The sequence below is a fragment of the Mastacembelus armatus genome, chromosome 8 (assembly GCF_900324485.2).
Source record: "Mastacembelus armatus chromosome 8, fMasArm1.2, whole genome shotgun sequence".
Taxonomy (NCBI): Eukaryota; Metazoa; Chordata; class Actinopteri; order Synbranchiformes; family Mastacembelidae; genus Mastacembelus; species Mastacembelus armatus.
The window spans coordinates 22,979,236-23,005,074 of record NC_046640.1 but is presented as its reverse complement, the minus strand read 5'-3'; the positions used below and the strand labels follow the sequence as shown (position 1 = coordinate 23,005,074).

General features: G+C 42.5%; 1 protein-coding gene across 5 annotated transcripts; it reads right to left on the bottom strand.

Moving 5' to 3' along the window:
• Positions 1-719: 719 nt before the first annotated feature.
• Positions 720-25,839, bottom strand: arhgap27l (Rho GTPase activating protein 27, like). 5 transcript variants are annotated; one of them, XM_026324928.2, is made up of 22 exons: positions 25,729-25,839; positions 20,182-20,268; positions 16,606-17,744; positions 10,884-11,096; positions 9,953-10,117; positions 9,354-9,500; positions 8,935-9,003; positions 8,771-8,845; positions 8,028-8,123; positions 7,818-7,898; positions 7,663-7,728; positions 6,604-6,671; positions 6,404-6,491; positions 5,895-5,996; positions 5,492-5,623; positions 5,339-5,411; positions 5,026-5,145; positions 4,782-4,880; positions 4,624-4,701; positions 4,053-4,187; positions 3,514-3,619; positions 720-3,203 (listed from the first exon to the last, which is right to left on the bottom strand). In XM_026324928.2, exons 2-22 carry the CDS (start codon positions 20,210-20,212, stop codon positions 3,026-3,028), a joined length of 3,261 nt encoding a protein of 1,086 aa, XP_026180713.1. In that variant the 5' UTR covers positions 20,213-20,268; positions 25,729-25,839; the 3' UTR covers positions 720-3,025. The 5 variants fall into 5 exon arrangements, with proteins under 5 accessions (XP_026180713.1, XP_026180716.1, XP_026180714.1 ...); XM_026324931.2 differs by having other exon boundaries at positions 5,525-5,623; XM_026324929.2 differs by having other exon boundaries at positions 20,182-20,309; positions 25,729-25,798.

The window sequence follows — 25,839 nt, the reverse complement described above, 5'->3', positions numbered from 1 at the left end:
TCCGTTTCAATTAAACGCTGGTAAGTTGCAGCTCAGACACATTTCCAGCATCATTGACCCTTAAATAAAAGCCCCAGAGTTTCTGACAAACACCATGAAACTTTCCTCTCATCCTCTTTTTTAGCATCTTTGCAGTAACACGGTTACCATGGTTACCATCTGCATCCCCAGGACAAACAGCTGCAGCCACATCTGTACACACCCTATTTTGCCCCTTTTCACTGTTTCTGTTCTTTAAGCCGAACATTACTCATTATAACACTATCACTTTAATTTGTACGCACCACTTTACGCACCACCACAGTTACAGTTACATGACAGTTAAATTTGCTTGTTGTGCATTAACAAAATCTGTTTTCTGTTTTTTCACTTAAGTTGTAGAACATTTTGACAAATCAATTGTTTTGCATGTTGCAGTTGTATGTTCATTCTTTGTGCGGCTTCACCTCATACAGTGTTTGATATATTTGTGCTTCAGAAATCTCAGCTTGTAATTGGAACACTGTGGGAGTTATTGGTCATGAGACAATTAAAGCTTCAACCCTCGTTTACTTTTTAAGATCTAAAGCGTGTGATTCTTTCTGTCGCTGTGTAGTTGTCCAGTCATTTTTAGGGAAACGGGTTGCACAGTTTGACACCATGAAATAAATGGACTGATAAAAGAAGGTTTCCAGTCTTCAGTCAGGCTGCAGGTGCATGTAGTAAGAAGTGCACAAGACTGTCAACAGATCAGATTGATCTTTATTAAAAGTCAGTAAAATACCCTCTTATATACAGAACTGAATCTGTTACCATCCATGTTTGCTTTGTTCTGGATCCGTAATACATATACACTCAGTACTACAAAACATATATTATGAAGACTGTTATTACCAGAGTTCAGCATTACAGCAGTAAATTTGTACTGCAGAAGGAACACTTTAATTTGTGGAGTCTCTCAGCCTCTGAACTTTCTAATAAACCCTGTTTAGATTTACATAAACATTAATTTTAGACACATTTAATACATCATTTTGTTATGTCTTCAATCATTCCTCACGTTCCTCTGGGAACCATACTGTGGCCTCTGGACTTTCTAATAAACCCTGTTTAACTTTACATAAACACAATATTTAATCTCTCGTCCTGTTCTCAGACTTCCACAGAGTCAGTTTCACTTCTGAGTCCAGTCCAGACATAGATCCAGGATGTTTAGTGAAGCACAAAGACACAATTTGATCATTTCTCAGTGAAACTGTGATTTGTCCACGTCTAACATGACAGAGGCCGTCAAACTCACATCACAGCTGCAGGTCAGCAGGTCTGAACACAAATCCAACCTGTTCCAGGGTTAAAACAATCGACTTGTTCATTTGGTATCACATATACTGACTTAGAAAATCACTTTTCTGTGCAAATCTGTGTTTTCCAGTGTTCAGGACCAACACGACACTAGTCCTGTCAGTGATTCAGGCAACAGCTGCTCCTTGGTTCAGGGTCAGGAAAGATGAAGGTCCTTGTTACAAGTGACCAGAACCAGAAGCCAAGTCTGAACAGAAGCAGAAACAGATTCCTAAAGTTGGAAAACAAACATGTTGTGTATCAGTGTGTCTGCCATTTTGTCAAATCATTACTAAACTAAATCTGAATGGAAAATATAATCTGGTTTGGTTCTATGGAATTAATAATATTTCAAAGTCATTTCTAGAAGACTGGTCTGGTGGCTGGATGCTGTCAGTGGAGAGACAGACATTATCCTAAACATGATAAATGCAGTGTTGGCCTAGGCCTTGTCTGAATGTGACCTCTTTTCTTAGTGGTTCCAGAGTCCAAAGTATTTTAGTACCCTCTGGCAGATGTCCACTGGCAGTGGAGAAAGTGAGTATGTTGATGATAAGCTAGAATTCCAGTATCAGAGTTAAGGCTTCATGAGTTCAGGCCCAGATCTGACTCTTCCAGTGGAGAAAGCGTAAATCCTTTTTGAAATGCTTGGTCCCTGAGACACATTTAAATAGCAAAATACCTGGAGCTTCTTTATCTTAACCTGTTGACTACACAGCACCTCTGTTCCACCACCAAGCTTTAAATGACTGTGACAGAACCTCAACCAACCAGCCAAAAAAAAAATCTTGTTGCACTCTAGATCAGAGCTTTATCTGTTCCTCCTATTTGTCTGTGGACAGCAGCTCAAACCTAGAACCTGGCAATTGCAGTCTGCCCACCGGACCTTCAAGACTTGAAACTCAACTAGACTCGACCTGAGTGTAAACGGAATGGACCCAGAACTGATTCTAAGAGCTGAAGACCCTCAGCACAGTCACGATAAGCTGGAATGAAGCAACAGATCAAACCATCTTCTGCCTTGTCTGTCTCAGTGTCTGCCTGTGCTTCTTGTTCTTTAAATCCCTGTAAGTCTGAGTGTCTTTTGCTTGGTTTGCTTGGTAGTCTTGTGCACTCCAGAGTTCTGAAAGGCTCCAAAATCATCCTGAATAAATGTGTATGGTTTTCACTACAGGTCAGATAATGGCTGTTAGTTGCCTTGAAAGTTAATTGGAGCTGCTGAATAAGATTTCAGAACCATTCTGTGTTATGTGGGTCTAGGCTTATGTTTGGGTCTAGTTCTAGACCCTGAAAACTGGGACTATTTGGACAGTTTCTCCTGACAGTAGAAAATGTAGGCATTTTTAAAATATCAAGAGAGTGTTGTCTGCCTTTTGCACATGAAGATGATTTAATACGTTGTGCAGTCTGCAGCTTCTGATTGTACTCTCCTGTTAACTACAGGCCTACTGTCAGGTCTTGGTGTTTGGTTCTAGTGGTTAACAAGGTTCTGCTTGGACTAGTTAAGACACACACGTGATTAGAAAGCATCAGCATGTAACCACCAGGTTCCAGATTCCATCCCCTGTGAACTGCAGTTGAGAGGATGCAGTCTTAATGACTGAGAGGTTTGAAGGATTTCTGCCTGTTCTGATGATGTTCTATTGGCCTCCAGGAGGTGGCACAGGGTCTTGAAAGGTTACAGAGGAGCACCAGAGGGTCCCTCCTAGCTCTGGGGGAAAATGGTCTGGAACTCTTTGAGCATAAGCTCCACTATCTGGCTCTGAAACACCATGTGGATCGTCATGTCTGCCGACTCGGTCTGGGGGCGAAGCAACGTGGGTCCAAACACGATGGCGACACTCTGAAATGACATCCTGTTGGAGTCCTTGTGGTCAATCACCCTGGAGAGAGAGAGAAACAGGTTTTGATGTGGTTTCAAAGCAGACTGACATGATGCTGCTGGTCTTTCCCCATTTCTAATGTTTCCTTAATTATGTTCAGTGTTACCAAACAGACTCTACTGGATAAGGTACCGATCATATAGGGTTATATTGTCAACAAATATGGGGAAGGAAACCCCAATAAGGGCCATTGTTTTACACTTCAACCAAACTAAAATTGTACCCAAGTTACATTTATATATTGCCATTATTAATGTTAATTGATCAATAAACTGGGTGTGACTGTTAAACTGGGAGCCTGTGGACTCACTTGCGTAGGTGTTTGAACAGAAGCTCCATGGTGTCGTGGTTTGGCAGAGGCAGCGTGCACACCAGGTCCTTCATGTAGGAGACTCTAAGGTCGTAGTCTGAGACTTCTGCTCGGAAAAAACATACTATGACTTTTTATTTTTCAAGACAACAATGCTGAATACCGAACGGGAAATATGCTTGTCCTTTTGTGCATAGGCCTTAAAAACTACAGATCCTGTTTTTAAAATCATCATCTAAATGCACAAATATTTGATAAGGCTGAATCAATTTTTAATAGATGTTTTTTAGGTTCAAATTTTGTAGTGAATTTGTCAAATCAGTTTTGTGAGGCTAAAAGTTTGCAATTGGACAACGTATGGATATATTTTTGTATGATTGGTACCAAAACAAACACAAACAAAATATCTGATCAGACCTTTTAAAACACTGGAATCTGTCATCTATCCCCTGTGGCAGCGGTTTAAACAGTGTATGTCACATAACATAGTTTTACTATGGAGCCTGTAGTGTTTGATGTAGGTTTTGTTGTGCACTAACGGATGGCAGCGATGAACTTGTCGAAGCAGCTGAAGGGAAACAGCGGCTCTGGAAGTTCCCGCAGGAAAAGCTTCAAGGCTCCAGTGATGACATGGATCTCCTCCCACTGTCCATCGTCGAGGTCCAGTTGCTCCTCTGCAGAATCACACAAACACAACATATAAAACAGAAGTTAAAGAAAAACAGCAAAGTTTCTCTTGGCAAAAACCAACATGTGCTGCAGCTTCTCTCTGGGCTTAAACACATCACTGTACATCAGCAGCAAAGTATAGCATATGGCATTGTCTGCATATCATTACATTCATGTTTCATTATACAGGTCTGTCAAATCCCAGCAAGTTGAACTATGTCATCTGACATAAATTTAGGTCAGCAGTCACTATGACAAATGTCCAGAACTCTAAAATCCCGCCGGTTTAAAAACATTCTGTTGTGTTTTGGAGTCAAACGAGCTCTAAAAACAAACCAGTTCATCCAACTGGACTTCCTATGCTGTATTTTGTTGTCTCACTGCAGACCCCTGTGTTGTAAATGTCTGAATCCACATCCAGTTTTTTGTCAGAGTTATTACCATGATCAGCTTTGTGTCGCAGTTTCTGGATCACGGCGAGGTTTCCGCTCACTCTGTAGAGCCCGTCGACATCCAGACCTGAACACACACAGTGAATACACACATATGTCTTATGTGTCATATGTATGTGTGTAAACTGTTCATGTTTGTTTGTTTACCTCTCCTTTCCACTGTTCTGATACATTTCTCCACAAACTTGGGAACGGTGGTGTTTTCTCTGTGACACAGTGTGTCCAGGTGGCAGCCGAACACGTTATCTAAACAAACACCAGAAAAGTCTCATTACCATTACACCAAACATTGTTACACCTTGTCTGCTCAGGTCTGGAGCAGCAGGACACATTTAAGTTTTTAAAACTGATTTTAAAAACAGGCTGGAACCAGGTTTGGCTTCTGTGTTACCTCTGATGTATCCCTTCTCTTTAACGCTCTGCAGCGTCGGCCTCCGCTGGAGGAACCGTCGCAGTTTGGTCCGAACTCGTGTCTGCTCAGAGTCGGCTGAGCTACAGGAATTTGTGGTCGCTAAAACAGAAAAGAGGAGTCACTGTTACAAACTTCCTGGAGCTTAGTATTTTAATTTTGTCTCAGAGCGTTTTACAATCTGTCACACTCTATCATCACAGCCTCAGTTCAGAGAAAGAAAAACTGTACAATGTTCTGCTTGAACAATCTCTGATCTTCATCACTCTGCACTAGAACAGGGCCATGTGCTTACATGTCCTCTTCCTGTCTTTGTCCTCTTTGTCTGAAGCAGCTTCGTCCTCGTCCTCTGTCAGATGCTCAGGTTCCTGAAAGAGTTTAACTGAATGAAATAACTTCCCACAGCAGCATTAATGGTTAAAGTTCTTCCTTTACTGAATGCTCTCACTCCTGTGTGGTGACAGCGGTGAGTGTCTGTTACCAGCTGTCGGATGGCATCCTGGATCACTTTGAGCCAGTCGGTGATGATGCTCTCAGTGTCGTACTGCATCAGGTACTCGCAGCCCTGACGAGTCTTCAGCTGCAACAACAACGTAGTTTTTAACTGCACAGTTGACACTAAATTATACACGCGACACGCTTTTCAGTAACCATGGCAACCAGGCAAGACCAGCAGACAGAAGCACTTGGATACACATGGATTAAGTATGACTGTGCTAGAGACCTCTTGAGCAGGCTGTAACCATGGTAACAGAGGTGTCAGAACCTCTGTAATAGGCTGTAACCACGGTAACAGAGGTGACAGAACCTCTGGAGTAGGCGTAACCATGGTAACAGAGGTGATGGTGTACCTCAAGAACGTTTTTCTTGGAGGACTTGTCCTTGGAGGCCCAGCCGACTGATGCTCCTTTCAGTTCGATGGTGTATTCTGGAACGATCTGTGATGCTTTCATCTGAGGAAGAGAGAGTGTTCATCATCACATGGACCCATTTCACGGTAATTACTGTCATAATTCAGCTCAACTCAACAAATCCCTTATGAGCAGCACTTGGCGGCAGTGGAGAGGAAAAACTCCTTTTAAGGGAAGAGGAAACCTCCAGAAGAGCCAGGCTCAATTTGGGCAGCCATCTGCCTCGACCCATTGTGTCATGGATAGATTATATCATTTATTATAATTATTTAAACCCAGATGAAGGTTTCGGAAGAAAGGTCCTGTGTTAAGGTCTAGTTTAAATAAACAAAATCTATAAAATACTGACAAGCTGTAAGTGTTGAACTGCTAATCCAAAAAAATACAAAGATTATTGTGGCCTTGGTTTGCTGAGTGGTTCTTTTCCAGTGCGTGTTTATGGTTCTTACAACATTCCCAGTTGGAGCAGATTTAGGGTCTTTGTGGAAGGTGAGGATCCCACCATGGAGGACGGTCCAGGACTGACCCCAGTTCTTCCTGTCCAGCAACAACCAGACAGACACAGCACACACAGTAGTTAACGTGCCATAAAACACAGGAGACCAGGAGCAGTTTAGGCTAAATGAGAGTTTGGCTTTTTGGGTCTCACCTGATCTTTTTACCGTGATCAGCCACTTTGGTCTTATTGATGATCCCCGCTTTCTCCAGCAGATGGCTCTGCAGACACACAGATAAACAGGTGAGTCTGAAAGTTCCTTTAAACTTGCAGGTAACCTTTGAAATGTAACTCCTGTGTAAACATGGGAGTGGTGTGTGGCCCTGACCTATGGCAGCTCAGCAGGTTCAGTCTGTACCTGCAGCTTGAAAACCTTTTACTGTTGTGAATATAATTGGCCTGAAGAGTCCTGGAAACACTTTGCTTCCCAATAGAAACACCACTGAACATATCTGTACAACCGCCACCTGGAAACCCTCCTGCACCATTAAAAGCCTTTAGCAGTGCCTAAAACATCTCAGTGACCTTTGGATCCTGTCGGCCTGAACTCATCTATTCATCTATTCTCTTAAAACAATAACAGGCAGTTTACAGACTCACAAAGCTCATATGACCTGCAGATAAGTGAAAGGTTTGATCTGGTGATACAAGAGGACACTGCAGTCATAGTGAAAAAAACCTAAAATCTGACCAGGGAGAGATAAACAAACTCGTCAGTGAACAAACAGGAGATCAGTTAGTTTGTCTCAGAACCATCAGCAGGACCCAGATTAGGAGGGTTAGTGGAAGAACAGATGAATGTGCTGCCAGTGCCCCCTGCAGGCTGCAGTGCTCATTACAGTCACAACAGGACGTTTCAAGACAATCTCTAAAATCTGTCTCCAGACGGTGGAGGGCATCTTTCAGGAAAAGGTCAAATATGTCTTGAAAGGTTCTGGCAAAACTAGAGCTGCAATACTGAGGAGTCCCAGCAGGAGGAGCTGTCTGTGTCAGGGTTCCCTTAAAAACAACCAGTTGTCAGAAACAAAATCAAATGTTAGTGTCTGATCATGAAGACAAATGTTAGTAGGACAATGTCTCTTGAAACACACGTGACCATGGTAACTGCAAAAGATCGGCCACCGTCACCATGGAAACAAACACACATTTCTGACCAAAATAACCCAAATAACACAGAGCAACTTCTGCAGCCAATCACGGGCCAGGACCTACGTGCAGCTGGTGGGAGCCTGTGCTCCGATTGGACAGATTCCTCTTCAGTCTGTTCCTATCAGAGAGCTTGATGAGGGAGAACAGGATGACATCAACGAATGAATGAATGAAAAGCAGAAAGATGTGATGGATGGATGAGACAGGTGTGTCTGTACCTGTGGACTGTCAGGGGAGGGTCTTCGGTTAGACACTTCGCTGTGGTCCGAGATGTTCCTCCTGTGGCCGAGAGCAAACATCTGTAACACAGAGAAAATGTTTAAGTCCAGATGAAGTTTGAGCTTTTTAGCTCGCGTTGTCTTCTTTCATACAAAAAGGATAAAACGCTCATCATCACTTGCACAGTTTGTTCTGTTGGTTCAACTCACGTCTTCAGCCACGCTGTGTCTCCAATTCTTGGGCTGCAGCAGCATTCCCTCCTCAGAAACTCCATTTCCCATCAGCCTTTGGGGCAAATGTGGGAGCTGCAACAAGTGAATATGCAAAGTAAGAATGGTTATTCATAAAAGACCTTTCTGGATCAGTGCTTCACAATAAGAGAAAATTAGGATGAAGCAAATGAAGATGGTATAAAACTGTGACTGAATCAGAGACCAAATGGTTTGAAAGGACTCAAATCTCAACCAGTGGGTCTTCAGATGACACACCGAACCCACAGGGCTCGTAAAGTCATCACAAGCCTGAACTGAATCTGAACTCAGAGGAGCCCAGTGTAAAGAGATCAGGACTGGTGTTACTAAGACCTCTCTGATGGCCTGCACCCACATTCTGGACCAGCTGAAAAGCTTTTTACTAAGACAAAGGTTGATTATGGTCTGCAGCAGTTTAACAACAACGACTCAATCTCCAGAGCAGCTGGTCCAGATTCAGGGCCTGCTCAGAAGTGAAGAAGTAAAGATGGTTTACCTGCAACAGGACCACAAACATGGGTCTCTGATTTACCGGAATTAAGCTGCAGAACATGATCAGCCACTTTGCTTCGCATTTCCTGGTACAGTGGTACAGAAAAGATAAAGCTGCCTTATTGGCTGTTCCTGTAATCTGTGTGTGGCTTTTCATCTACACAGCAGTGGGTCAATAAATGGAAGTTCAGTGTCTATGCTGCTCGGACCTCCTGCTGCCTCCACTGGGAGCTGTTTCCATCCAGCTGAGCTCTGGGAATCAGACCCACGTGCTGCTGGGGATGCTGGGAAAACACAAACAACCCTGATAAGTACTGTGGACGAACCCATGAACACCTTGAGATGTGCAACATTAAGTCAGTGTGTGTTGTACCACTGGGAAAACAGCGTCGCTGCTGTCGTTCGGTCCAGCCACAGGATAATCCTCCTCTGGCAGCGGCGGCTTCAGGTTCATCCCACAAACAGCAGAAAAAACAGAAAATTAATAGTTTTTATTTGATGAATATTTCCTGAGGACAAAACAGCAGCTGGTGTATTTACAGGCAGGACAGGAGTTTTTGTTTTGGCTCCTTTTCTTCTGCTTTAGCTCTGAAAACACGTCTGTGCCTCAGGAAGGTTTTACTGAAATATCTGAAACTCGTGAGTTTCCCCTGTTGGATTCTGGCTTCTAACTTCAAGACATCAAGACAGTTTCAGTCAAACAAATAATACGTTGTCACCTTGACGTTGGCCACTAACAGTCAATAGTCGTAATGTACATGACTGATCTGAAATGAGGAGTCAGGATTGTACCGGGCCGCCATCGTGCTTCCTGTCTGCTGCAGATCCGGGGTGGGAGGACAGCGAGTCCGGTGCAGCCCAGGATGTGGCTCGTGTGGCGTTGTTGTAGTAGTAAAATCTCCCGGACACTTCGTCCACCAGCTGCTCCCAGCCAGAACCCTGAGAGATTAGGGGGTTTTAGTCAGATTTATGTACAAGCAGATGTTATACAAACAGCCTGTGAAGGTTCTCAAGCATCCAGGTTTTGTTATCTAGAACCTCAGTCAGCATTCATCCAAGTGGCTTCTTCACAAATAAGAGGTTCAGTTACTGGGACTCAGCTTCTAGATTTAAAAAAACCATTGATGGATCAATAACATTTGTCTGAACGTTTGTACATCCTATAGCTCAGGTTCTTAGGTTCTCCCAGAGCTTCAGGTCTGTCGTAATTTACACGAGTGTCCAGACAGTTTCACTTCTGCCTCCTGGACATTTACACGACACTGTGGGTGTTTGACTGAAGCTTGTTCACATTTCATCCTGCTGCTGTGCCGTGAAACTTTGAGAAAATGTTAAATGTGTTTGGAGATGTTGATAAAAATGGAGGGAATGAGATGATTCGTGATTTGTACCTGTAAGGAGCTGTGGGACAGCAGAGGTGAGGGGGCATTCGGTCCGTTGGACGGGTCCACGACTCCTGCAGGTGGAACTGGGAGGCTGCGGGGGTCGCGCCAGGTGGTCTGCCTGGTCCCAGGATGGTAATAAAACACCTTCCCGGTGTCCTGGTCCGTGTGCACCTGAACACCACAGTTAAACAGAGATGGACTTCAAAGAACAGAGCTGGTGGTGCCGTTCAGGTACACTCGTTTTTATCATGTTTATATCAAGAGGTCTGACACTGGTGTGGTTTTCCCAAATACTTCAATGTGTGTGCTGAAACCTGATTTTTAAAAATGTCATCTACAGATAAAGTATTTTTCACAAGCTGCTCAAGTTTATTTTTTGTTCTGATTTAAAATAATTTAAAAGTGATTTAAAAGTGAAAAACCTCACACATGTCGCTGGTAGATTTATCCAGAATTTAATTTTTCATTTTAAAAATGAAAAAAGACCAGTTTCCCATCTACTATTTACACAACTGAAACATTTTCATTTTTTTAAAGGTTTGTCTCACCTGAGGAACAGGTGAGCTCAAACTGCTCATTTGATCATTGAGGAACAAACCTGAACGTCTCACGTTACATCTGATTAAATTTTAATTCCCTGTGTGAGCTGCACTAGCATGAACACCGCAAAGGGAACTGAGTCTACAGAAACAGGAATATGCAAAATGTTTGAATGAACTTCAACAAAAATATAAAAATAAGATTGTATCTGAGATGGATAAATTTGAACAGTCGTAAATGATTTTACTGAAAGCGAAAATGAACATTAGGAAATAAATACTTGATATATTTAATATTTCTAGAATTTCTGCTGACTGCACTTCCTCTGTCTCAGGTGACACTTCACTTTCAGTGGTTAAACACACCTGTGGTTCAGGCCTATCAGACAGCACATTACCTGCCACCCATCTTGTGGGCTCAGGGGGGAGGCGGGGCTTATCATGCCGGAGGAGGAGACTGAAGAGGACGAAGAGTGGGCTGGGGGCGAGGGGGCGGGGTCAGTCGGGGGAGGAGCGATGGGCCCAAAGATGGAGATCTGAGGCAGTGACGCTTTTTTCAGGGTGCAGACGTTAGCGTAGATGGGCGGGTTCAGGCCGGGAGAGGTGAAGTTCTACAGAGAGAGAGAGAATTTAAAGGGACAGTCCGTCAGTTTATTTTCAAGCCTTTGGTCCAACAAAAGTTAAACTGCAGCTTGGTCTGTGTGTTCCTGCAGGTTTGAGACAAAAGAAAACATCTGAAGCCATCAGACCCAGAGAAACTAGGACAGAGGTTGTTACTGTATTAAGATGTTTTACAGGCATCTATTCCCCTTTAACAGTAACAGCCAGTCCCTGGGTGCAGCAGCTGCTGTCCTACAGGAAGAACTCCACCTATGTTCCATAAACACACATAGACCAGTAAACAAACACTGACGAACAACAAACAGTTTCATGTTTAATGCTCCAACTGTCTAGGAAAGTAAGGGATGTGGCCAAACAAGCCTTTTCTGCCACAATGTCCGAGTTTTGCATTCACATGGTGAATTCACTGCCCAAGGTGAGAACAAATAAATTATAAAACAAAATTCAGAACCCACACAGGGGTTCCTGATAAACCAACTGGGTCTGACACAGGGGTTCCTGATAAACCGACCGAGTCCCACACAGGGGTTCCTAATGGGCTGTATCTGCAGGCCGTCCCAGGCAGACAGATCCATATGCAAATCATTTCACACCCTGACAGCACAGCATATACACAAACAGGAGAAGGGACTGGGACAGATCAGGTGTGCCTCTTCTAAATGTTTAACAGACAGTTAGTCAGAGGTCAGAGGTCAAACTCAGTAAAAATAACTCAGTTTCTCATTAATCTAAACACACTTCACCCCCTGGCAACTGACCTCAGATCAGCTTTTGTACTAAAGAGCAGCCAGCAGATCCTTCATGTTTAAATGCATTAACAGACGACGTCCCCACCTGTGGCTTCATCATTACAGACAGCACACTCTACTTTCCCGTAACCTGCAGAGAAAAGGTTCACTGAGTTTACAGACAAACCCTTTATTTAGGCTGTCTGGACTTACCCATAATGCCTCTCTCCATTTGTTGTTTGTTGTTAGAGTGAATCCAGAAAAACCCAAAACCTGCTATTTTTCTAATGTGACTGTATCAGTGTCATGGTGTCAGACTGCAGCTCTGCTCTGCGGGCTGTAGCCACGCCCCCTGTCTATCTGCACGCTGTAGCCCTACCCCCCGTTTCCTAGTGGGTGGTCTGGATTTTTTCTGCAACTTGACTCTTTTGAATCTAGACCTGATCTGAATTTGATCCGAGGCACACAACTTCATGGACACACGAAACGTCCTCTGATCCTGGACTTCCTGAACGTCCTCATGGATGCGTGGAGCCTGTGAAGAGCTTGTGAAACATCTTTCAGGTCCTTTAGAAATTCCTCAGCGATTCCTGGAATCTTCCCAGGAATTCTAAAACCATCCTCAGCAAGCTGTATGATTTTCAGTGAGTCCCTGATCCCCTAACAGGAGACATGGAACCTTCTTATGGAACTCGAGGAACTTTCACGTTTCCTGGAACCTCTTCACTGATTCAAAAGACAAGGATCTCCCTTACCTCTACAGGATTTCTAAAACAATTGTCAAGGACACAGGACTTTTTCTAGTGACTTCTAGATCCTCTATAGCTTTTCTCGAGCCATGGAACCTCCATAATCTGAAACTTCCTTAAGAACCCACAAATCTGCCACAGGGACCCCTAAGACCTCTTCATAAAACCTTTTCCAGGTCTTCTGGAAGCTCCTCCAGGCCCTAACACTACTTTAATCATGCATAAGCATTCCTGGAACCTCTTCAAGTTCTCATATTATCAAGAACACTGCAATGGTGTTTGTCTGGATGTTTGAGTGAGTTTAAACATTTGCCTGAGGTCACATGTGAAACAGTTGTCCAGTATCAGTAAGATCAGGTCCACAGTAAGCTGCTGCTGCTTCCTGTGTTCTGGAAACATTTTACAAATCCCCCAGAAACACCCAGAAAACCTCCTGTTCAACTTTAAAGGCATCTCAAAGTCAGTCGTTAAGTTTAAACAGTAAAAGTTCAGATATCAGCAACAGCAAAGCTGCAAAGCTGACGTCCCCGTTTCCATCGGCTGGTCACAGACTTTAAGACGACCACATGCTGCTCACACTGTCATCCTCATCTCATGTTCTACTCCCCACAGGAACTACGGTAGTACGCTGATCCTTTACTGCAGTGACAACACAAATTACACACATTCAAACTTTTACTGCAGTAAAAGTCCAGAGTAATTTGAAGTACTTTATATACTCCTGGGTAGCTGACGTTAACTACCTTATATACTTCTAATTTGAAGTACTTCATATACCGCTGGTTAGTTGACATTAACTACCTTATATACTTCTAATTTTAAGTACTTTATATACCGCTGGGTAGCTGACGTTAACTACCTTATATACTTCTAATTTGAAGTACTTTATATACCGCTGGGTAGCTGATGTTAACTACCGTATATTCTTCTGATTTGAAGTACTTTATATACCGCTGGGTAGCTGACGTTAACTACCTTATATACTTCTAATTTGAAGTACTTTATATACTGCTGGGTAGCTGACGTTAACTACCTTATGTACTTCTAATTTGAAGTACTTTCCATACTGCTGGGTAGCTGACGTTAACTACCTTATATACTTCTAATTTTAAGTACTTTATATACCGCTGGGTAGCTGACGTTAACTATCTTATATACTTCTAATTTGAAGTACTTTATATACTGCTGGGTAGCTGACGTTAACTCCCTTATATACTTCTGATTTGAAGTACTTTATATACCGCTGGGTAGCTGACGTTAACTACCGTATATTCTTCTGATTTGAAGTACTTTATATACCGCTGGGTAGCTGACGTTAACTACCTTATATACTTCTAATTTGAAGTACTTTATATACTGCTGGGTAGCTGACGTTAACTACCTTCTATACTTCTAATTTGAAGTACTTTATATACCGCTGGGTAGCTGACGTTAACTACCGTATATTCTTCTGATTTGAAGTACTTTATATACCGCTGGGTAGCTGACGTTAACTACCTTATACACTTCTAATTTGAAGTACTTTATATACCGCTGGGTAGCTGATGTTAACTACCGTATATTCTTCTGATTTGAAGTACTTTATATACCGCTGGGTAGCTGACGTTAACTACCTTATATACTTCTAATTTGAAGTACTTTATATACTGCTGGGTAGCTGACGTTAACTACCTTATATACTTCTAATTTGAAGTACTTTATATACCTCTGGGCAGCTGACGTTAACTACCTTATATACTTCTAATTTGAAGTACTTTATATACTGCTGGGTATCTGCTGTTAACTCCCTTATATACTTCTAATTTGAAGTACTTTATATACCGCTGGGTAGCTGACGTTAACTACCTTATATACTTCTAATTTGAAGTACTTTATATACTGCTGGGTAGCTGACGTTAACTACCTTATATACTTCTAATTTGAAGTACTTTATATACTGCTGGGTATCTGCTGTTAACTCCCTTATATACTTCTAATTTGAAGTACTTTATATACCGCTGGGTAGCTGACGTTAACTACCTTATATACTTCTAATTTGAAGTACTTTATATACTGCTGGGTAGCTGACGTTAACTACCTTATATACTTCTAATTTGAAGTACTTTATATATATCGCTGGGTAGCTGACGTTAACTACCTTATATACTTCTAATTTGAAGTACTTTATATACCGCTGGGTAGCTGACTTTAACTACCTTATATACTTCTAATTTGAAGTACTTTATATACCGCTGGGTAGCTGACGTTAACTACCTTATATACTTATATATACTTCTAATTTGAAGTACTTTCCATACTGCTGGGTATCTTGGGAATTTCCCCCCAGGGATCAATAAAGTTTGATGATCAGTCTGTATTTTGTTGGATCCATCTGATCCTGAAAAGGAACTAAAGTTCTCAGATAAATGTAGAGCAGGAAAAAGTCTAAGGTTTGACTCTGGCATGTAGTGAAGTCCAAGGATGAAGTAGTACTACTCAGGTAAAGTAGTAATACCTCAGAGCTCCAGTCCGCCACTGACCAGGAGATGCCCCTAAACATGAATAAACGGTGGATGGACATAAACCAACCAGCGTTTTATTCATTGAACATTAACATTTTTAGTAACGCTCAGTATTTTAGCACAGAACCACCTGAAGTGCTGAAGCTATTAAAAACATGCTTTGACACTGGACCAAACAGAACTGAACAGGGACCTCAGTCTCGGTTCTCACAGAACAAAGGAACTAATTCCCACAAAGAAACGGCGTAAAACAAGAGAATAAAACACTGTCCAGCAGAACTTCAGCTAGAGCTCCAGCTGTACTTCACTTTGCCCTCAAATACTTTAAATGCACATTTTCTGCTGTGGGTTCAGAGCTTCAAACTTTTTGAATATTTTCCAGTTGCAAACCAGTCTGACCAGTTCACCCAGTCTCTCCATGTCAGGTCACTGTGTTTCCTCTCTCGTCCTGCAGCCGTCACTGCAGAGCCATGCTCTCACCGTTTCCTGTCCGACCCTGAACACATCCTGCCGGCTGTGACATCACTACATCCTGCTGACCTCATCACATCCTGCTGTGACATCACATGAGCTGAAACTTAACCATTACTCCTGATGAAAGTGGGGAGGTCAAAGGTCAGAGGTGACAGTAAATTAAATATGATTATAATAATACAAGAAGAATATAAATTATAATATTAATGCAATATAATATTATTTAAAAATCTAAGATAAAGAAACACAATTTTAAAAAATATTTCATTTGCTAGATTTTTTAATAGAAAATACATAAATTGTAAAGAAATCTAAAATAAATATATATTAATTAATTTATATTAACAAAATCCCAGTGAACCATAATATTAAACTTGATAATTATTATGATCCAGGATCTGTTCCTGGAGATCAGAGGTCTGCAGCGTTTCTGCTCTGCTGAGCATGAAACGAGGAAACAGCTTTTTTTTCTCTGAGCTTCCTGTGTTGGCGCTGGAGGAAATGACACGTTAAACGGGGCTTTTATTTTGCTAAAAGACCTGCATCCTCTGACACACGACTCAAGCTGATCTAGAACCACCACTGTCCTGACTCAGGACCGAACCACAGCAGCAGAGCCTGGATCAGAGTCCGGACCTCAGCAGCAGACTGGAAACAAGAAGATTCACACAGCACGGGCCGTACATTCCTTGAGTGGAAAACACGCTGCGCTGCATTTTCCCTTTGTCTGTATTCATTCAACATTTGAACCAGAACATCCAAGTTCTTTCTCTAAAACTGACAGTTCATAGAGGTTCCAGCATCTGAGTATGGATTAATCATGGGCAGACATAAGAAAGGGCCCCACGTCCATATGATCTCTGTCTCTATTCAGTAACCTGTCCAGGTTCTGTTTCAGCCGAACTGTCTGAAAGTGTTCCCTGCTCTTAATCCTTCCTTGCAGAGAAGGAACACTCTGGGATTTGTTCTGGTCTAAACCTGAACTAGAAATTGTGACTAAAGATATTTCACAAGAATTTGGACCAAGAAAAGTCTCTGGTGTCTTACCTGCGTGGGAGGAGGTGCAGGTTCTGGTGCAAGTTCAGGTGGAGGTGGTGCAGGACTTACTCGAACCAGGGCTTCCAGGTCCAGGTTCAAGTCCTGGATGGACTCATAGATGTGGTTTGAATCCTCCTCCTTCAGGGAATCTTCCTCCTCCTCACCACTCTCCTCCATGATTATCTCCTCCTCCTGTTGCTCTACTGGGAGCTCCTGGTTGTCATGGCAATCTGAGGATGGTGAGGACTTGCTGTGGACGTCATTGATGGGGCAGACCACTTGAACGACGGGGACTGTGGGGACCACTGATTTCCCAACCGAGATGGGCTGGGCCTTGTTCTGAGTCTGGGCTTGAGTCTGGGCTTGAGTCTTGGCCTGAGTCGGGGCCTGAGTCGGGGCCTGAGCCGGAGCCTGAGTCGGAGCCTGAGTCGGGGCCTGAGTCGGGGCCTGAGTCGGGGCCTGAGTCGGGGCCTGAGTCGGGGCCTGGGGCATGGAGAGGGGGTCTGCTGGATTGAAACTGGGAACTTGAGGTTTCCCACTTGAGTCCTTATTGTTCTCCAGCACCCCTGGTAGGTGGGGCTGCTTTTTGCTCAGACCACCATCAGCAATGTTTGTAGTCTTGCTAGTCCCAGTCCCTGCAGGACCAGCAGAAGGGTTGCTGGGGTGTCGCAGTGCTGGAACAACCAGATATGACATGTCATGAAAGTCCATTGGAACCCCAAATGTTGACATACGGCTCTCAGTCTTCCGGTGTCCGGCAGCATCAGGTCTAAGCCTGATCGTTACATCATCTGCTGGTTTAGTTCTGGTCATACTTTGCTCCTCCAGAGTCTTTGGAACAGGAACAGGAACAGGAACAGGGACAGGGACTGGGACTGGGACTGGGACTGTTGTAGTCACAGGAACCAGCACTGGCTCAGCACCTGGTGGGTCAGCAAAATCCAAGGGTGAAGGAAAGTCCGCTGGCAGCTCCTTGACGTATTTGGCCGGTATGTAGAAGGGCCTGGAGCTGTTGTTGCTCCGTACCTGCCACCAGTGGTCATTGGTCTTAGCCAGCAGGACATAGCGCTCGTTGGGTTTGATAGTGACCAACACCCCATCCCGCCCTTGGTACTCATACTCAAACTCCACCAGGACCAGACCAAGACCTGAAAGACCAGGTCCGGATCAGAGGATCAATAATGAACAGTATTTCGTCAAATACAACAGCAAATACTAATAAAACTCTAGTGTAACTACTGAATTATTATAAGAACTATTACTGCTACTGCTAACATTACTACAGTTACTTCAACTACTACTGTATCTACTACCGCTAACATTACTACAGTTACTTCAACTACTACTGTATCTACTACCGCTAACATTACTACAGTTACTTCAACTACTACTGTATCTACTACCGCTAACATTACTACAGTTACTTCAGCTACTACTATATCTACTACCGCTAACATTACTACAGTTACTTGAACTATTACTGTATCTACTACCGCTAACATTACTACAGTTACTTCAACTACTACTGTATCTACTACCGCTAACATTACTACAGTTACTTCAGCTACTACTATATCTACTACTGCTAACATTACTAGTTACTTCAACTACTACTATATCTACTACCGCTAACATTACTACAGTTACTTCAACTACTACTGTATCTACTATTGCTAACATTACTAGTTACTTCAACTACTACTATATCTACTACCGCTAACATTACTACAGTTACTTCAGCTACTACTATATCTACTACTGCTAACATTACTAGTTACTTCAACTACTACTATATCTACTACCGCTAACATTACTACAGTTACTTCAGCTACTACTATATCTACTACTGCTAACATTACTAGTTACTTCAACTACTACTATATCTACTACCGCTAACATTACTACAGTTACTTCAACTACTACTATATCTACTACCTCTAACATTACTACAGTTACTTCAACTACTACTGTATCTACTACCGCTAACATTACTATAGTTACTTCAACTTCTACTGTATCTACTACCGCTAACATTACTACAGTTACTTCAACTACTACTGTATCTACTACCGCTAACATTATTACAGTTACTTCAGCTACTACTGTATCTACTACCGCTAACATTACTACAGTTACTTCAGCTACTACTATATCTACTACCGCTAACATTACTACAGTTACTTCAGCTACTACTATATCTACTACCGCTAACATTATTACAGTTACTTCAACTACTACTGTATCTACTACCGCTAACATTACTACAGTTACTTCAACTACTACTGTATCTACTACCGCTAACATTACTACAGTTACTTCAACTACTACTATATCTACTACCGCTAACATTACTACAGTTACTTCAACTACTACTGTATCTACTACCGCTAACATTACTACAGTTACTTCAACTACTACTGTATCTACTACCGCTAACATTATTACAGTTACTTCAGCTACTACTGTATCTACTACCGCTAACATTACTACAGTTACTTCAGCTACTACTATATCTACTACCGCTAACATTATTACAGTTACTTCAACTACTACTGTATCTACTACCGCTAACATTACTACAGTTACTTCAACTACTACTGTATCTACTACCGCTAACATTACTACAGTTACTTCAACTACTACTATATCTACTACCGCTAACATTACTACAGTTACTTCAACTACTACTGTATCTACTACCGCTAACATTACTACAGTTACTTCAACTACTACTGTATCTACTACCGCTAACATTACTACAGTTACTTCAACTACTACTGTATCTACTACCGCTAACATTATTACAGTTACTTCAGCTACTACTGTATCTACTACCGCTAACATTACTACAGTTACTTCAGCTACTACTATATCTACTACCGCTAACATTATTACAGTTACTTCAACTACTACTGTATCTACTACCGCTAACATTACTACAGTTACTTCAACTACTACTGTATCTACTACCGCTAACATTACTACAGTTACTTCAACTACTACTGTATCTACTACCGCTAACATTACTACAGTTACTTCAACTACTACTGTATCTACTACCGCTAACATTACTACAGTTACTTCAACTACTACTGTATCTACTACCACTAACATTATTACAGTTACTTCAGCTACTACTGTATCTACTACCGCTAACATTACTACAGTTACTTCAGCTACTACTATATCTACTACCGCTAACATTATTACAGTTACTTCAACTACTACTGTATCTACTACCGCTAACATTACTACAGTTACTTCAACTACTACTGTATCTACTACCGCTAACATTATTACAGTTACTTCAGCTACTACTGTATCTACTACCGCTAACATTACTACAGTTACTTCAGCTACTACTATATCTACTACCGCTAACATTATTACAGTTACTTCAACTACTACTGTATCTACTACCGCTAACATTACTACAGTTACTTCAACTACTACTGTATCTACTACCGCTAACATTACTACAGTTACTTCAACTACTACTATATCTACTACCGCTAACATTACTACAGTTACTTCAACTACTACTGTTGAGTTCAACAATTTACCTAAACGAAAGACAAGACTCACCTCGGCCGAGCTGGGTGGAACTCATTGCCATTGTGACGATCCTGGGCTTCTCAGGCCCCACCCCCACAGGTAGACGGGCAGGTGACTCTGAAAGTGAGGGTCAAAGGTCACAGCACATCAGCAGCTCCCTTAGAGAAAACAGATCAGATACTTCTCTGACACAGTGGACTGCAGTAGTACTCTGCTACAGAAGTAAATCCTGACGAGCACAGATCAGCAGAAATAAAGGTGAAGGACGTCTTCAGAGAATAAAAGCAGAGACAGGACTGAGAGTTATGTGCTCCTCTGCTGCTTCATGTCAGAACAAGTCAAACTACCAACAATCAGATATGCGCACTGAGCTCCTCCTGCAGCGCTGACACTAACCTGATCTGTTCACAGTCCTGGTCAAGCTGGAACTCTGTGGTTTGGAACCGGCTGTTTTACTGCTCTAAACTATGCTGGTGCCAGTTTCCACCGCAGACCCATGTTAAACTCACCACACACTCCCTGAGCTCAGCGTTTCAAATTAAATGTCCTCCAGGAAATTGAGGGAGGTGTCCAACCATGACCCCAGAGAGACCACAGACTGCAGGTTTTGAATCCAAACCACACGTCCTCCTCACCCTCCTCTTCTTCTGATGAGTGAAGGCTGAGAAACAGCTTCAGGTGCAGCACCTCCACCTTCTGGTCTGGAGCGTTTAGGAGTCAACACTAACATATAACGAGCTACTACAATATGGTGACAAATTCTCCCGCTAAATCCAGCCCTGAACTCATCTACAAACCTTCTGACAGTTGTACTTTAATAATTATGTCTTTATAAATGCAGTTTTTTATGTTGCACAGACTTTTGATTTTGCCTCATATTTGATTAACCAGCTTGTCATGACTGTTTCCTGCAGCAGACTGACACTGGCCCGTGACTATATCTTACCCTGCATGTCTTCATGCTGCTCATACTTCTTCAGTATATTCACGGGCACTCAGCCCAGAGAAACCAGGTTCCACAGTTCTATAAGAAGTAGGTTGGTGTAAAGGCGGCAGGTTGGGAACCAGACCAGTATCAGGGATAAAACACAGGGTTGGTTGGTCGGACTGTGACAGTGTGGATCTACAAAATTTCAAGAGAAAACTGTTTCAGTGGGACTTGGTTCATTTAAATGTCCTGGTCCTGCTCAGCTGTTACTCCGCTGTCCCTGCACATCCTCATGTGGGAGCCGATCCGAACCCTGGTCCCCTGAGAAAGAAATCCCCTTAAGATCAGGTTGCAGCTAAGACATCCCTGGAAACAGGTGAATGTAAGCCGCTCAGTAAAGTCCAGGTAAAGTCAGTATCGGATTCAGCCCTGAGGTCATGGGGTAGTTTGCCTGTTTGCCCATTTGCAGCCTTGTGTTCATGTGAACTGCTGCTACAGATATCAGCAACAGAAAATGACAAAGTTCAGTTAATGTCATTTTTTTAAGAAAAACTGAAGTTGGTAAGTTTGTCTCAGAGTTTCAGTTTTCCCTGACAGGAAACAGAATCTCTGGGCTTTAAAGTTCTGGTCAGATGAAACGACATCACCACAGAGAAACTAAGACAAAAGAAATTAGCTGAAGCCCCAAAGTGAACATTATCAGTGGAGTATCAGCAGAGAGAGACCACAACAGAACAATACCAGGAGCTGATCTCAGGCCTGTTCTGTTTACTGAGGGAAGTGTCTGCTCTTCCTGTCTGCTGGAAGCCCCGCCCACATCACTGTGCAGGTCCCACCCCCAGTGACATCACACCAACATGTGCGTGTGTTTCCTGTCTTTATACATGAACAATAGTTAGTCTGCAGCAGATCAGTCCAGACTGAAGCTGGAATCCTCCACACTGATCCATACACTACACTGATCCATACCTAAGGTCTGACTATCTCAAACCTCCTGATGTCCCACAGCCCAGGACCTAGAACCAGAACCAGGTTTCACAGATGCTGGATGCTGAGTTTCCAGTCTCTGTGAGTGTGATGACTACACAAGGCCTTGTTCAACAGATACCATGATTTACCATAGTAACGGGCAAATAAAGATTCACCATGGTAACGGGCAAATAAAGATTCATTTATATAATAAATTAATTAAATTAAATACTTTATACTACAGTATATAAAGTACTTCAAATTAGAAGTATATAAGGTAGTTAACATCAGCTACCCAGCGGTATATAAAGTACTTCAAATTAGAAGTATATGAGGTAGTTAACGTCAGCTACCCAGCGGTATATAAAGTACTTCAAATTAGAAGTATATAAGGTAGTTAACGTCAGCTACCCAGCAGTATATAAAGTACTTCAAATTAGAAGTATATAAGGTAGTTAACATCAGCTACCCAGCGGTATATAAAGTACTTCAAATTAGAAGTATATAAGGTAGTTAACATCAGCTACCCAGCAGTATATGAAGTACTTCAAATTAGAAGTACATAAGGTAGTTAACCTCAGCTACCCAGCAGTATATGAAGTACTTCAAATTAGAAGTATATAAAGTAGTTAACATCAGCTCCAACACTAAAGTGATCAACACAATAATCATCAATAATTAGAATCCAATAATATCAGATCCATTCATGTGAAATGGGCCATTCTGTACAATGAGTACTTTTACTTTGGATACTTCAAGTACATTTGGATGCTGGTACTTTTGGACTTTTACTGCAGTAACATTTGGAATACAGTCCATGTCGCCCCCCTGACCAGGATTCAGGATGTTTATTTATTTCCTTGTTCTTTGTGTTTACAGGAATAAACAAAGTGAATGAGACCACTAAAGCAGAAATTACAGACTGGCCCTTTAAGAAGCTTCACGGAGGTAAACACTCAAACCTGCTCTGAGTCACACCAGACTCAGGTGTGTGTTCAGGTGATGCTGGAATGCAACCATCCCCCCTTCTCCACCTGTGTTTGTCTGTGTCTCTCAACCACACCCACCCCACCAGTCAGGCATGTAACACACACACACACACACACAAGTAGCTCTGAACTGTGTGAAAAAATAACTCCAGCTGTCAATCATGAAACCGAGGCTTGTGGCGGGACACGCCCTTTGACCAACTCCACCAAGAGTTTCTGTGTCATGTGACATCTCAAACAGCCAATCAAGAGTGTTTTAACAAGTTCACCCTTCACCCTGAGTGAGCGGGTGTGGTCACAGTCTGATACACAAACAACCAAGTTGAACCCAAAGCCGCCTCCACAGGAATGTGATGAGAGCTGTGTGCCCCTGAACACTCGTTACTACATGTTACTGCACTCGTTACTGACCACGTTACTACGTTACTGCACTCATTACTGACCATGTTACTACGTTACTGCACTCATTACTACATGTTACTGCACTCGTACTGACCACGTTACTGCATGTTACTGCACTCGTTACTACATGTTACTGCACATGTTACTGCACACATTGCATGTTACTGCACATGTTACTACATTACTGCACTTGTTACTGCATGTTACTGCACTCGTTACTGCACTTATTACTGACCACGTTACTGCATGTTACTGCACTCGTTACTACATTACTGCACTCGTTACTGCATGTTATTGCACTCATTACTGACCATGTTACTACGCTACTGCACTCGTTACTACATGTTACTGCACTCGTTATTGCACTCATTACTGACCGCGTTACTACGTTTCTGCACTCGTTACTACATGTTACTGCACTCGTACTGACCACGTTACTGCATGTTACTGCACTCGTTACTACATGTTACTGCACATGTTACTGCACACATTGCATGTTACTGCACATGTTACTACATTACTGCACTTGTTACTGCATGTTACTGCACTCGTTACTGCACTTATTACTGACCACGTTACTGCATGTTACTGCACTCGTTACTACATTACTGCACTCGTTACTGCATGTTATTGCACTCGTTACTGCATGTTACTGCACATGTTACTACATTACTGCACTCGTTACTGCATGTTACTGCACTCGTTACTGCACTCATTACTGACCACATTACTGCATGTTACTGCACTCGTTACTACATGTTATTGCACGTTACTGCACACATTACATGTTACTGCACACATTACATGTTACTGCACGTTATCACATTACTGCACTCGTTACTGCACTCGTTACTGCATGTTACTGCACTCATTACTGACCACGTTTCTACGTTACTGCACGTCACTACATGTTACTGTACTCATTACTGACCACGTTACTTCATGTTACTGCACGCATTACTACACGTACTACTACATGTACACTAAGATGTCTGTGAAGACAGATGGACCGACATCAGCTTCACTGTTTACACCGGAAACTGTACAGAGTCATCATGGAGCTCTGAAACCTTCTCAGAGACCACCACAAGATCTGGTCTCTAATCTATCTGCAGCCTCCTCAGGGGTGTCCACAGCTTCCCCCACCAACTAGCTCAGAAACCCACACCACAACCTGTATAACCTGCACAATCTTCTCAAGGACCTGCAATCTATTAAAGAACCTACAACTAAGACCTAAACGACCCTAAAACCTGCCAAGAACCTACAAAACCTGCTCCATTACCTGCTCCACCCCCCATGGACTGCAGCAAGTCCCTGGAGGACCACAGTCACCTCATAATCCTCCTCAACAGCCAGAGGGACCACTGCAACCTTCTCAGTCACCTCCAAAGCCCCCCTGGGCCCCACAGCCTCCTGACAGGAGGTTCTCACTCACAGGTTCAGGTGTGATGATGGATCAACAACAGATGTCAGATGTAGTACTTGTACTGAATATTACAATACCTGAGAAACATGTATTTCTATCAGAGTAAATTACAAACACAACCTGTGATGCTTCCTACTTTATCTTCAGATGTTTACAGCAGTAAACAGCAGTAAACAGCATAGTTCACCATAGTACAGTGTGGTGAGTAGTACAATGAGTAGTACTCAGTACAGTTGTGGATCCTTCACTGACTCCAGCTGTTGGCTCCATGTTGGATAAAGCTGGAACATGTTTTCACCAACATCATTTCAGGCACGTGAGGATGTTTCCGTCATATCTATCAGTATCACACAGGATGGATCATAAATACTCCATATGGACATTCAATTACTCCTGCTGTAAAGTACTGTAAAGTACTGTAAAGTACTGTACAGTCACCTTCAGTGTGCTGTGTTTACAGGTAGTATCTGACACGACTGACTGTGAAAAACATTTTAAACTTTTCTTGATGATGGAGTTTTCTCACTAATCGCCACTTAAATCATGTTTTCCAAACCTGCCCAGACACAAACCTGCATAGAAAACCTGTTCTGAGCTAAACACACACACTGATCTTCAGTCAGTTTCAGCCTGGATCAGTCTGTGTGTGTGTGTTGTTCAACCTCATGTGTTCAGACAAAACCTCAGCACAGAGAGAACCACAAAAGACACAGGAACGAGAAGGAAAAAGTTCACCATGACTCTGTCAGCTGCATGGATACAGATAAATAAAAAGATAAACAGATAAACAGACAGATCAATAAAGATAAATAGATCAATAGATAAACAGATGAACAGACACATATGAAGTTGTGTTTTACCTGCAGTAAAACTCTGATCCAACCATCCTGCTCTTTGTGCTTTCTCTGTTCCTGAAAGGGCGAGTCCAACTCACACAAACAGGTTTGTCTCTCTCTCTCTGTGGCCCCACC